A 14,440-nucleotide genomic window follows, 5' to 3' on the forward strand; every position below is an offset into this window, starting at 1 on the left:
GAATAAAAATTTATTACATGTAGTTTAAAGTAAAAATCTGTTTATTTGTAACTTTTCAGTACTAGGCATTACTCAGACGAATGTTTACTGACACAGAAGCGTCCTCGTGCCTCTGCAGAAGCTGACTGCTGTGACGCAGCAGAGAGAGGCTCATCCTTGCTCATCCTCCAACAGTTGACATCCAGTGTCAACTGTTGGAGCTGATCCTTCTGCTTCTAAAGAGCAGAGAGAGAGGGAGAGGGAGAGGGCAACAAGCCATTTCACAGAGACCTTTGAAGATGTGCCAGTTTACCACTCACAAGCCACTTCACTAGCACTGCATCAAGTGCTTTGCAGTCCGACTGGCAAGAAGTGAAAGCAAATAAAAATAGGTCCCTGCTGTATTCGTGAGGATAGTACATTTGAGTACCAAGTTGGAACCCCTTTTGCCTTCAGCCTTAATTGTGGCATTGATTGAACAAGGCTCTGGAAACATCTTTAGAGATGTTGGTCCAAGTGCCCACTCTCTTCTGCTTCCAGCTCGGCTAAAAACCTATCCCAACTGTAATGGGGATACAGCCTGTCAAGTTTGCCAATCTGTTTCAGGAAGGAAGTCAATCATTCGCACAGACAACCAAAGTAAAATCACTAACCTACACATAAATGTAGTACTTAAAGGGAGCCCAGGACCTATTTGCCGTAAAGCGATGGCGCTAACCACCCCACCTCAGTGTTAACCCACTCCCACAGCCATGTCACATGTGGTTGACTGATTACATATTTGTGTTAAACAGCTGAACAGGTGTAGCTAAGTAAGTGAGCACCGAGTGACAGCCAGCTCAACAACAGTCATGAGTCATTGCAGGATGCTGTACAGCAGGGGTTAGGAACTCCAGGCCTCGAGGGCCGGTGTCCTACGGGTTTTAGATATCACTGTGGGTCAACACACCTGAATCAAATGATTAGTTCATTACCAGGTCTCTGGAGAACTGCAAGACATGTTGAAGAGATAATTTAGTCATTTAAATTAGCTGTGTTGGATCAAGGACACATCTAAAACCTGCAGGACACCGGGCCTTGAAGCTGGAGTTCCCCCACCCCTACTCTACAGCATCCTACTTATGTTTCATCTTCACGTGAGCCACAGAAAAAAGACATCATTACAGTACTCCTAAATATACTTTGAATTTAATTTGAACACTTCTTTTATCGTGGCATTTTTGACAGGTTAGAAATGAAAATGGGTTACACAGGATTTTTTTTTTTTTAAATTTTCCACATTTATGTCCAGGTTTTGGATCTTGGATGTGTTTATGTGCACTTATCTGGCACTGTCCTGCTGCAGCTTCACTGAATGAGAGCAGGGCATCGCAGTCTGACTGCCAAGAAGCGAGGCCTGTCGTAAGGGCGACACTCCAGCTTGTGTGGCAAGGACTGTTTCTGCTCATGCATTTGTTTCTGGAAGATTATATTGTAGCAAAGATTAGCTTTAGCCTTTATTAATATAACCTTTAACAAGGCTGTTGCTGACTACTGTCTGTGCCTTTGTGGAATTCTTTTTCCTGTAGATTTTGAATGCCTGTAATTTTAAGGTTGCTTTGATGTTTAGAGACTGGTGAATAAAGTGTATTTCATAAAGCGTAGAATTAGATTTTTTTTTTTACCTAATTACTGGTGATTATTCCTGATAACTCTGCTCTGGAAGGTTTGTCTGGGGCTCCAGGTGACTGCATTAAACAATGAAAACATCATCCATGGAGGGAACCACATAATGCTCCAGTGGCCGTAAAGGGTAAAGCAGAAGTTTAAAAAAAAATACTCTTTTGATCTGAAAGTAATACACTCAGACCGGTTTGCAGGATTTTACATGCAAAGCTTAGTGTTGTCATGACAACAGGGACAGCAGTTTGTGTTCTAGTTTCATTTTATAAGATGTATGAAGACACAAGCTGATGCTTCCCTGTGCTGAATTGTATTTGCATGTTTCCAGTCAAAGCAACAAGAGGTTCAGCAGTATGTGCTGCTGAAGAACCAACTTGTGAAAATGGGAAATCTCCTCAAAACTGGCGTTTCATCCCAGTTTTCTTTTCCTACATTGTTCCCTTCCACTCAGTTTCCCATTAACATGATTTGACACAGCACTCCAAACAGCCAGCCTTCTCAGCAATGACCTTCTGTGGCTTACCCTCCTTGTGCCGGTGATAAGATACTCAAAATGGAAATGCAATACTCTGAGATACTAGAGTTCTGATATTTGGGAGCTTTAAGCTATAATATGAGCATTTACCCTTTTGATGAGCACAAAAGATGTTCTGTGAAACATTCAGCTGTAGAAAGCTTTTTATTGTTGCTTCTCCCTGTAAGTACTGTATATGTATATGTTACAATTATGGAAAGAAAAAGAAAGAATCCACAGACCAATGTAGTAGATCTAATATCTTCTATTTTAGCATCTATGTGGGTTAGCTGTAGCAGGGATAAGATTAACAGGGAAAGAAGAGACTTCCTTGTATGTAAGACACAAATTTAAACATGAAAAACCCCCAAACCTGACATAATAAAAGAAAAAAATAATTAACTTATTACTTTTTTGTTTTTATGTGTCTGAGATGATTTTGCATTGTGATCCCAGCATAGCAAATCAGACTAGCAACAAAAAAACATGTATAGATTAAAAAGACCCAGAGGTAACAGTCGACGTTACTGCTTTGATCTGTCTAATGATTAATCGGGGGGGGGGGGGGGGGGGGCGGCAACTGTTTATCTGCAAACTCGCGTGACTTAATATGAAAAAAAAAAAAAACAAGAAAAAACAGCTGTCACATAAAAAAAAAGTGTCTAAAAAGTAACCAAAGCCCACAAATATCAAGCTAAATGAAAGCCAATCAAGTGCTGCCTGCATAATTAAATTTACTGTAATGTATCCGAAGTTTTAAAGGTTTTTTCCATGTTTAGAAGGAGGCCATGAGCCCATTATACAGCAGACAGCTGTAATCTCTCACTCAGAAAGCCGGGCAGCGTCGCGCATTTGCAGGCTGTAATTCCTCGATCAGAGTAGCGCGGTGCTGCACATATCCAGGGTGCAATTCAGTCAGACAGTAGGGTGGCGCTGTATATTTCAGACCTTATCGACTAAGGCACAGTCAGTGTTTAACTGGGTTTTGTCATTTGAAACAGCAGCAGTCACCACAGCTGAGCAGAGAAAGCTGTGGAGTTCCTGGTGATGGCCCCTGGATGCTGGATCCAAGAAAACTCAAAACCTACACTGAAATCTTGTGAGTGAGCCAGCTGTAATGGCTGCTGCTCACCTCATCTCCACCCAGTCTTATTCTTTTTGGACTAAACGTGTGTTGTCCAATAAAACATCCCTTTAGAAAACAAAGATATGACAGAACAAACATGCATGTTTACAGTTTGTTTGGCAAGCCTCTCGATGCTTCTCTGCCTGAAGCTAAAGCTTCTACCAATCGACTGTGCCGCTGACGTCTTGTTGATTGAACAATCCATCACGAATAAGGAAACTTTTGCACTGGTTGAATTTACAAAAACATGCTTACATTTTCTTTTCTTTTCTTTTTTTTTTTTTTTACAGTCAGCAACAAAAAAAACCCAAAACAACCCAGGCTGTTTTCAAAAAAGGCGGGTCTACTGTTCAGCACTAACACCTTTTAATTAGTCCTGGTATCTTGATTGCAGCGTTGCTATTGGGTGGCCATAGAGGGGGGGCCATCAGGACGCAATGACGTGCACGTAGTTGGCAGGGTAGAGGCCAATCTGGCCATTGCTCAGCTGTCCTTTACACCAACCCTGCTCGTCCTCTTCTCCCAGCTTCAGTAGCTCCTCCCCTGGAAGGATGAGAGTCAGTTTGGCTTTAGTCACGTTCATTTAAATGAATAATTGGATACTGACTGGATACGCCTGCAAAATACAAGCAAAACGCAGGACTTTGGCCTCCTGTTTAAAACAAGTTAAAGACAGGAAGGTAAAATCTCCCGTTTCCACAGCTGTGAAGACCCTTATGGCTCTCCACAGCTGTGATTCTGATCTACAGTACAGGATTTACAGAAGTGCAGTAACGCAGGATCTTTCCCCAGCACATCAATTTTCTGTAATTGTGCCTTCTAATGGAATTTAAAGGTTTTGTGTATTTTTTCACTTTATTGTATGTTGTAATGTGTTCAGTAAAAAGCTCTTGGAAGTTCGCTTGTGCGATACAAACAGGCTGGCTCTGACTCCCCCAAAAGTCGGGGACGAATCTTTCATGGAAATAAAAACCTCCCTACACAGCTGAGCTGAGCTGGGTTAAGCTCAGTGGTCCCATCAAGTCCCGTTAGCTTGGTGAGAGTTACTATACACCACAGCAGCTTTAAACCTCTGTTATGTTTAACAACACGTTAAGCTTCATCTCAATTTTTCTCATTTCTGCACCTGCAGCAGAATGGGGGGGGGGGGGGGTTTGCCACTGGAAAAGACCAAAATAAAAAAAAAAGAAGAAGAAGAAAAAAAAGAAAGAAAAGAAACCTTTTGTGTTTGTCCTCCAAATATTTGCAGATGTGCTTTACAGATTTGTAAATTTCTTATGTTTCTTATTCAATGTCAACTTGCAGTACACGATTTTCTTTTAAGTTTAGGAATTTTCCAGTGAATTCATGTTCAGATTTTGGAGATATATTATATACCTACATATTAATTTTGGGGGTCTTTTTGTCCGTCCCCTTCTTTCTTTTGATTATGTCCATTATTTATCCTCTATACTAAACGGAGTACCATTTGTCTGGTATACAGCAGCTTCTTCCCTCTTGACTGCGAGGAGTGTAAAGAGGAGGAGGGACGCAGCAAGATTTGTTACACCCCCGCTGTGAGGCTTTCTCCCAAACATTTTCTGTGGAGTTGCTTTAAATATAAAAATAATTAATGTTCAACCCCTGAGGATACACGGTACACACAGGTAGCCTCAGTCAAATTGACCTAGAGAGCAGTTGCAACCCCTCCGACAACTTCTGGTCACTAAGGAAAAATGTATTTGCCAACGAGTAGGCAGGTTGGCAGAAAACATTTCCCTTCAAAGTAAAGGTTGGACTACATGTTTGAAAAGGCAGAACTTTTTACTTTGAAGGTGAATGTTCTCCATTCCCAGTTAGCAGCAAACTCTTCAGTTTCATAGCTGCTGGGAAGAGTGGTTGGCGTCTCCCATACAAATGACTAATGACAGCAGCAACCTGCTACCAGCCAAAGAAATGACAAGGAGATTTTTGCTGTAGCACTGTATGCCTTTTTACAGCTAGTTTCATCTAGCAACAACAAGCACCTTTTACTTGCCAACTGGTCTGGTGATATTTTTCGACCACTTCCTGCGTCACTGACCCTGAAGTATTCCTTTCAAATCAATTAACTTAAAACAAATCAAACAAACAGAAGCACACATCCATTAACTATCAACTCAATATTTTGATATTCATTATTTTATTTCCTCTTCATTTACATTAGTCGTTTCTTTTTTGGGCATTTGGCTTTACTCAGCTTACCAGACCTTACAATTACAACCAGATTAGTCACTGAAAAGCTACAGTAATGCACTGTTAATATTTAGATGCATGTAGGCAAAAAGCTGAGCGTTTTATTTTCACGTGAAAGCTGGAAAAGGTAATTGTTCTACAAAATAAAAGCATTCCTGTGGGGTTCATTAAGTCTAATTAAAAAAAAAAAAAACCCAAACAAACAAAAGCCTGAATGTTTTCATTTCCAGTATCCAGAGATATGTGAGTGCTTTCAGCAAGCTTTGTACATACAACTTTTGTAATGACGATCCAACTGAAGCCACAGAAACATGGAAGAGAGTAGCACAAATCTACCCTCTTATGCTCAGAGAAGTATGCATGTATACTTCTTTCTGTGGAAACTTAGATGGAGTCGTTCATGCATTAGTTTTATCAGTTCCAAAAAAGTAAGATGTAATGTGTGTGTGTTTATGCACCACTCTGTATTACACTCTTACTGCATTTGAGGATCAGTGTCAAACATCTTGTCTGGAACAACATGTTTGACACGAGTATGTATGTAGTTCTTAAGATGAGGCATCAAGGCAGAAAAACTAAACTTTTAATTAAATAAAAACTGTAAATACCAGCACTCTTCTCTGTGATGCCTTCCAACTAAAAAGCATTAGTAGGGGTTAATACCTGCTTTAAAGCTGAGCTCATCGGCTTCCTGGCCCGTGTAATCATAGAGTGCTTTGACTCGCACTCCCTCTACCTGCTCTTCTTCCTCCTCCCCGACGCCATTTACCGCCACCTTCTTTGGACTTTCATCATCTGACCAGTCTGATGAATAATCTTTCACCCTGTGAGAGAAGAGGGATAGAGGCGTTAAAAGTCAAGCTTGAACTTTTCCATTTGCCAAAAATAACACGAACATTTCCACAGACATAAGTTGGTAATAGGCAAATTTTCCCATTTTGAGTTTCCCCATTTTCCTGGCTTACATCACATGACTGAATTGAGGTGTTTCAGCTGCACGGCATCTCCTGGGAAACACCGCTTTTATCATCACAGATATGTGATGTCCCCAAACGGTGGGTGAGGTCGGGGTTGCGTGTCCCCAGTATGTGACTGTATTTAAAAAAAACAAACAAAAACAAAACAAAACAAAAACAAAAACCACATTTATGTCCTCGCAACATGAGCAATACACGTGTATGCGCACACACACACACAGTTCTAGCTACTAATTAAGAGTGTCATCTATGTACAGGATGTTAACTCCTCAGGGTGACTACAAGGTAACAAGGAAAGTAAACCACATGCTGTCTTCTACCTCCGTCTCTGACACACACACACACACACACACACACACACACACACACCTGTGAGAGGCATAATTGTAGTCTTGTGTTTAGTCTGCAATCAACAGCCCACAACATTCCATTTTAAAACTTCACAAAACCAACAAGCACAGCTCTCTCTTTAAAATTTTCTTAAAAAAAAATAAAAAAATCAAGAAGTGTGTTTGTTATGTATTGATGCTGTGTATTCATGTGCATGTGCACAGCAAACACAAGCTCTTTATGTTCAGGTGGAAAAATCTCTAAAAAATTACTGTATTGTTATTTTGTTCCAGTTGCAAGCACGTGTAGCGAGGTAAACGGCAAATGAAATTTAAGACACTTAATTTGCACTTCACTGCATATGTGGTCAGATCACAGAAGTGATTACAATCCCTCTCATGTGGGGACTCCTGCAGACAGGGCAGATGTGGAAATGTATCTGCTAGAGCAGGGCGATATGACCAAAAATATTTATCAAATTTGCGATAACGATATAACTGACGATATAATTGACACTAGACAAAATACTTTACAACTCCACAACTTTATTAGTGCAAAAAACCCCATCAATGTATTTTCACTTAAACAAGCAGCTGTTTATGTGCATTAAAGTTATATAAAAATTTAACAGTGCAAATGCAAATTCCTTGCTGACAGTTTAACCAAAAGGCATTTCCAGTGGAAACTGGCTGACATATCCTCAGCATAACTATGTGTAATATCCACAAAACTTAAAAAGAGGTTATACACACACAATACAGTAATATTATGTTGAAGCACAGTACGTATCACTCTGCGAGGCTCCTGCCTACAATAGCCGTAATGCTCCGACAATCCATCAAGCGGTGCGGCTTCGTACTAAAACATTTGAAAGATTTTTCAAGCGCCGTGTACGACATAAAATCATTTCGAGGTCAGTAAACACAACCAGAATTCATACATAAGGCACACGGGATTATAAGGCGCACTGTCGACTTTCAGAAAAATCAAAGGATTGATTTTAAGTGTGCCGTATTTTCCAAACAACACGGTAATAACGACGTCCCGCTAGCATGCTCTACCAAAAATAGTGCTTTGTTGTGTATCTGACGGACGCAAGCCAAACCAGTTCCACACCACTGAAGTTGCAGCATTTTTACAAACCAGTTCTGGTTCATCCGTTTCATTCAACGATCTGCTTTCGCTCTTCTCATTCTGCGTCGCCGCCATGTGCGTATGTAAACAAAGGCACTGCGCATGCGCGTTTTACCCATATTCTATCGCGATATTTCATTTTCCTATCGTTGCCCAAAATTACACCGGTATTACCGTGAACGGTATGATACAGCCCAGCCCTAGTATCTGCAGCTATTCAGTAGAAAAATGAAAAGCAAGAACTACTTAACTAGTCCCTGGTTTTGTCAGAGGTTTCATACTGTTACAAAGGGAGTTTTTCCTTCCTACTGTTGCCAAGTGCTTGCTCATCAGGGTCAGCTGATTGTTGGTTTTTTTTCTATGTTATTGAAGGGTCTTTAACTTACAATATAAAGCACCTTGAAGCAACTGTGGTTGAGATTTGGAGATATTGGGGGAAAAAAATTGAAAGCACAACATATAAAGCACATCCCAAAAATCACATTTTAGAAATATTACCGCTGCTATTATCGTATTTGGCCATCAGAACCTGCACATTTTTAACCAAGTCTCCTGTATCATGGATAGTTTTCATAAAGCCAAATTGTTTCCTGTCATCTCTGGGGTTTATTTGTTGCAAAGTTTAAAAAAAAAGAAAAAAAAAGGGAGTATTGATTCCGTCAGAGGTCATACCAATAATAATTTATTGGTTAGTCAGCAACTGCTAAGTGCATGCTGTACTTGGCCTTTTTTTCACATGGAATATTTCACTCCCATTTCATGGATTCACCTCACCACCAGGTTCAGCTTTATGGTCTGTGAGTAGACATTTCGACTATAGGAGGTTAAAAGATTACGTATACTGCTTTGTGAGTCAAGCGCAATTATCTCCACAGATAGCTTCTCAACAGAGCACAGATGTTGGAGTTTATGATAACATAAACTCCAACATCATGTCCACAGTGTCCTCCTACCTGCTGGTGTCCAGGGTAATGGGACTCGGTGGGACATTGTCTCCAGCAGAGGAGACGATGTTGGTGAGGGTCACCACGTTCTCCTCAGAGTTTCCACTGTGCATCCTCTTGCTGATGGAGCGACTTGCCTCTGGAGACCACTCCTGCACACAGACACACAGTCATTTACTTAAGCTTACACTGACTCAGGTCTTTGTCTCTTTATCAGTTTATGTCGACATAAGTGACACAAGTTTAATGAACACTCTGTTGATGCATCCACGGGAGTCAACAAAAGCCAGAGCTAGGCCTTTAAAGTATGCTGCTGTTGCATTCAGTTAAAGAAAGGATGATGATTTAAATGAAAGAAAATGTGCTACACTGCAGTGTTATGGATGCACGGATATGCAAATGGTTTGGTTTTGCAAAGTCAAACCAAAGACGTAGACGAGATCAGCAGTGCTGTGTGTTACAACACTTGTTAAGACTTCATCCAAAATGCGTTTCTCTTCAGATTCTGTAAGAAGCGCGTCAAATAACAGCTAAAGATCCGTGGAAGGATACGACAACAGCACCGGTGCTTTGTGTCACTGATAACGTTACCCAAGATGCAGCAAATTTTTGACATTACATGGTACTACTTGTCATTGTTGCACGTTGTTGACCGTTTCAATTCAAAAACTGCTAAAGAACATAAGGCGTTATCTTCAGATCTCTTCTTTTGTCAAACCCACAGTGCTAAACTCAAAGGGAATCAGAGAGCTGCTGAAACTGACAAATATTCATATTAAAGATGCCGTATCAGAGACTCTCCGATTTTTAATGGACCTAAGAGATTTTAAAAAATTATTGTCTTTGAAGTCCAGAAGTGCCTCATTAGTGTTGATGTCATGTTCTTAACACTTATCACCCAAGTTTTAAAATACAGACAATTATATATTGTAGTTTTACAGTCGAATATAAATGAGCAAGAACAATGAAAACCACATAGAGACACAAAGCTATATGAAAATATAATCACAACACAAAACACCTGAGAGTTTTAAATGTGAAACCAAATCTGAACAAAGCGCACTCTTAAAAAAAAAAACAAAAAAACAATTCATAAGTTTCAACATGAAGCCCTGTCAATCTTTAGATCACACCCAGACCTAACGCACTATCATGTAATAGCAGGGTGCTACTTGCAGGCGTAGGCAGCTGGGGATAGACTTGTTAGTATTAGCTCTCTTCAGAGGAACCTTGATCAGCAGGAGGTGTGTGTTCAGTGAGATACCACAGATATAATTAGACTTCTTGACAAGTGCTGTGTATAAGTTTCCCGTCAAGTGAGGCCATCGTACAGCTCCTCCTCGCCTGATCTTTACGCAGTGGGGGAATCGTGCTTGGAGTTATGAATGAATATAGTTAACTGAAAGTCCTCGCAAGTTCAGACATGTGTGTGTGTGTTGGGACAAAGGCTCTCTGTTCGCATGTCAGCGGCACTGTGGGAATGCCAGGAGATTCCTCAGAGGACAGAAAAGACACTTATCCCTGCCAGGATCTTCCACTTGCTTACTTTTTGCAAAGAATAACTGAGGAAGGTAAAAAAAAAAAAAAAAAAAAGTGTTTACTTTGTCATCACTGCAATAATGTTAACTTAATAATCTTAAAATGCAGAATCCAAAGATCAGACTCATTGATAACGCTGAAAATGTGCATGTGTGCAAAACCTAGGAACTGAGAAAAACAAATCTATATAAGGAAAGTGGAGAGATCCCTCCACCAGGACAGACAGACGTCCAGCAGATGTCAAGCAGCACAGCCGATGTACTTTACAATTACCAGCTCTGGCAGCTCTCAGACTAAACCATCTTCAGCTGTGTGCTACCACTCGAACGTCTCTACTAAAGCAGTAACGATGCTTCAGTTTTTATTAACCAAAACAAAAAACATACTTCAGAGAAAAGCTAAAGTATGTTTGATCAAACAAATGGATTTGAGATCATCCAAAAATCTGTCAGACTTTAAGTAACTGTGTTGTTCGCATGTTACATGTAGTCTTTTCTATAATTTGAAATTCAAAGCTCCAGGTCTGGAACAGCAAACATAGCGGGGCAGTGTGCGGCTGCCAGAAATAAAGGTGGAGGATGAGAGGCAAGAATCCAGATAATGTAAGAAGAGGCTCTGCCGAACCACGCACAGAGAGAAAATAGGACAGTACAACATTTACAATGTGTGACTCAGGAGCAGACAGCAAAGACGGTGGGGAAGTACGCAATATGTAACATTCTGGAGACATGTAAGAAGTCACTGTTTCTCTCTTTTGTGTTTTAAACAGCGAGATAAAAGGACTTCTTGAAACCAAACTTGGCGAGCACTTCATCATACAGACTACCGACTTCAAGTGCAGTTGCCCTACACTCCTAAATTTGCAATGCATATTGCAGTACCTAAAAATAATTACACTTCTAACAATACTGCTAAAACTGGTAACAGCTGTCAGTTTTCAAAGAAAGAAAAAACAATTTACACCGATCAGACAAAACATTACAAGCAAAGACAGGTGAAGTGAATCACAGTGGTTATCTCTTTACCATGGCACCTGTTGGTGGGTGGGATACTTTAGGGAACAAGTGAATATTTTTTCCTCAAAGTTGAGTGTTAGAAGAAAAATGGACAAGGATTTGAGTGAGTTTGAGAAGGACTAAATTGTGATGGCTAGATGACTGGGTCAGCATCTCCAAAACTGCAGCTCTTATGGTGTGTTCTCAGTCTTCAGGAGTTAGTATCCATCAAAAGTGGTCCAAGAAAGAAACAGTGGTGGATGGATGTATGACCGGAAGGTCGGCCCATGTGGTCTAATCCAAGACACAAAAGTTAATGTTCGTTCTGAGAAACACCTGGCACCAGGATTCAGTATGTGAAGAAGGCAAGCTGGCAAGCTGGCAGAGGCAGTGTGATGCTTTGGACAATGTTCTGCTGGGAAACCTTGGGTCCTGCCATCCATAAGGATGTTACTTTCACATGTACCACCTACCTAAGCATTGCTGCAGAGCATCTACAGCCTTTTATGGAAACAATATTCCCCGATGGCTTCTTTCAGCAGGATACTGCACTCTGCCACAAAGCAAAAATGGTTCAGGAATGGTTTGAGAAGCACAACAATGAGTTTAAGGTGTTTACTTGGCCTCCAAATTCCCCAGATCTCAGTCCCATTGGTGATCTGTGGGATGTGCTGGACAAAACTATACGATCCATGGAGGCTAACCTCAAAACTTACAGGACAACAGGATCTGTTATTAACATCTTGGTGCAGATACCACTGCTCGCCTTCAGGGCTACTTTGGCAGAAAAAAAAAAAAAGGACCCACACAATTTTATGTCTTATTGGTGTATACTCTATTTTTAAAAGAAAGGAATAATGAGTAACTGTTTCATTTCCACTAAAATACTCCAAATGATGGTTCTCCTTTGTATGATAAGAATCATATTCTATAATTAGGGTATTGTAGAATACGCTAATCTACCTTTCTTACAATGTAACTATTATGGACGAATGCAGAATATTACAGTATCCCAAGGGAAAAAACAACATGCCTGGGAAAACACAGTGTACGTAGTTTCTTTAATTCACGCCAAAACCCCAGGACCATGGAGAAAATTTTGGACATGTAACCCTGGCTGTGCAAATTAAACAAAAACTCAGAAAGTTTCCTTTAGGTTATTCTTGTTTTTTGAAAAAGAATTTACATGAAACGGTAGTTTCATTAAAAAACAAACAAACAAACAAAAAAAAACAAACAATTTTGTCACATATGCTAAGCAGACTACAGAATCCTGAGACTCTAATCTGAATTCCTGCACAACAATCATTTGCACTGTTGTTTGTGTTTTTCCATATGTAAATATTTGTATTTATTGGTCCTGTCTGCAGCACTGAGGTGCAAGTTCCATTCCACTAGCAACTAATCTGTGTGTGTGTGTATGTGTGTGTGTGTGTGTGTGTGTGTGTTCGACATTCCTAACCCCACTCAGCTTTCAGTCACAAAATGAGGCTTTCACTGGAACCCTGCTTAATATTCAGTCCGTCCCCTAAAACACACAGAGTCATGTTTCCATCTCCTCGGGAATTCAATGCAAATCACTACAATGTCCTTTAACAACCCCTAAAATAATCATTTCCTCAACTTTAAATGGAGTCCTCAAACTCAAAGTTAATGATTTACAATATTTACATAATGAGTATTTAACCAAACTGAGGTCAAGTCCTGTTGAATGTGACCGTTTCAACAGATTTTCCGACAGCACGGATAACGCACACACAGATGTAGATGACTGCACAGAAAAAAACAAAGCAAAACAAAATAATTCATGCGCGACAGGGTGAACAGAGTTTGTGTTTTCACACCTCAAACTGGGGCCAGTTCATGCTCATGCCCGGTCCGTGGGTGTTCCTCCACCATCTGAGGTCTTCAGTTTCGTTGGCTGCACGAATGGTCTGGCCCAGGTCCTGGTACAAGGCTTTGAAGCTAATGGACAGAAAAGGAGTGAATAATCACATTGATTGACACTCTGTCATCAATCTGCAGACCATCTTTCATCTGACTTTGCAACCTGTAACGCATGCTTAGGGACGCTTGTCATTAACCCTGCTTCATGCTGCACAGGTACAGGGCAACGAAATGCAGTTTGCATCCAAGCACTTCTGGATGGATGCAAACTGCATTTCGTTGCCCTGTACCTGTGCATGTGCAATGACAATAAAGTTGAATTCTATTCATCAGGAAAAGACAGGTTTCCAAGTTGGGGATCTTCTAAAGTCATAAAAGATTACTTATTGAAGCAGGAAGCAGTTGTCAAAGAAAACAACAGACTGTACTTGCTGGTTGAACATGGAGAGAATTAAAATCGACACAGTGCATTTTGAATTTACAGTAGCAGGTTCCTGATAGGTCCTGTTTACTCACAGGGCTGGGCATCGAGAACCCTAGAGCCGTCATTTAAAGGTGGGATTTGAGATAAGACACGCTGCATACTTTCTAATCAGCTTCATCAGCACTGAGCTGGTTTGTATAGACTCAGATATAACATGAAGAAAAAAAACAAAACAACAACAACAACAACAACATCTCTTCATCTACATCCAATCTTCCAAAGGAACAGCTGGTAAGAGGGCAGCTTCCCCCCCCCCCCGACACACTCTCAAAGTGTTTTTTAATTTTAATTTTTTTTTTAAAGGATCTCAAACTTATCACAGAGATGGAACATGGTTTTTTGGGGGGATTTTCTTTCCACTCTCTGTAATATGTGCCAGGACGAACCATCTAGTGAACACACATTTTGCACCAGTAGTTGAATATTATCCCACCATGTTTAAAGCCTTACTGACTAGTGTCACATGGAGGAGGTGGGTGAAAAAGTATTCCCATTGGTCCTTTATAAATTAACTCATCATCCAACGTGGTCTGCAGCCTCTAACTGACATAACACTAAAGGCTTAAACGAAAGCATACTGTAAAGGCTGTGAGTTATATGATATTATACAATTTCATATTTATTGTAGCTGCAGGAAACATGCTCACTGTGGGAC

The 14,440-nt window shown here is 40.4% G+C and overlaps 1 protein-coding gene across 4 annotated transcripts in view; it reads right to left on the reverse strand.

The window, feature by feature from the left end:
* Positions 1–2,301: 2,301 nt before the first annotated feature.
* Positions 2,302–14,440, reverse strand: part of pacsin3 (protein kinase C and casein kinase substrate in neurons 3) — a 33,723-nt gene continuing 21,584 nt past the window's right edge. For all 4 annotated transcript variants that reach the window (XM_076885488.1, XM_004573299.6, XM_004573298.6 and 1 more), the window contains 4 exons: positions 13,259–13,379; positions 8,890–9,032; positions 6,159–6,319; positions 2,302–3,824 (listed from right to left, as the gene is read on the reverse strand). In XM_076885488.1, coding sequence (XP_076741603.1) covers positions 3,709–3,824; positions 6,159–6,319; positions 8,890–9,032; positions 13,259–13,379 — 541 coding nt within the window. In that variant the 3' untranslated portion in view covers positions 2,302–3,708. The remainder of the gene's footprint in view (positions 3,825–6,158; positions 6,320–8,889; positions 9,033–13,258; positions 13,380–14,440) is intronic.

This window comes from Maylandia zebra, linkage group LG1 (genome assembly GCF_041146795.1).
Source record: "Maylandia zebra isolate NMK-2024a linkage group LG1, Mzebra_GT3a, whole genome shotgun sequence".
Lineage (NCBI taxonomy): Eukaryota > Metazoa > Chordata > Actinopteri > Cichliformes > Cichlidae > Maylandia > Maylandia zebra.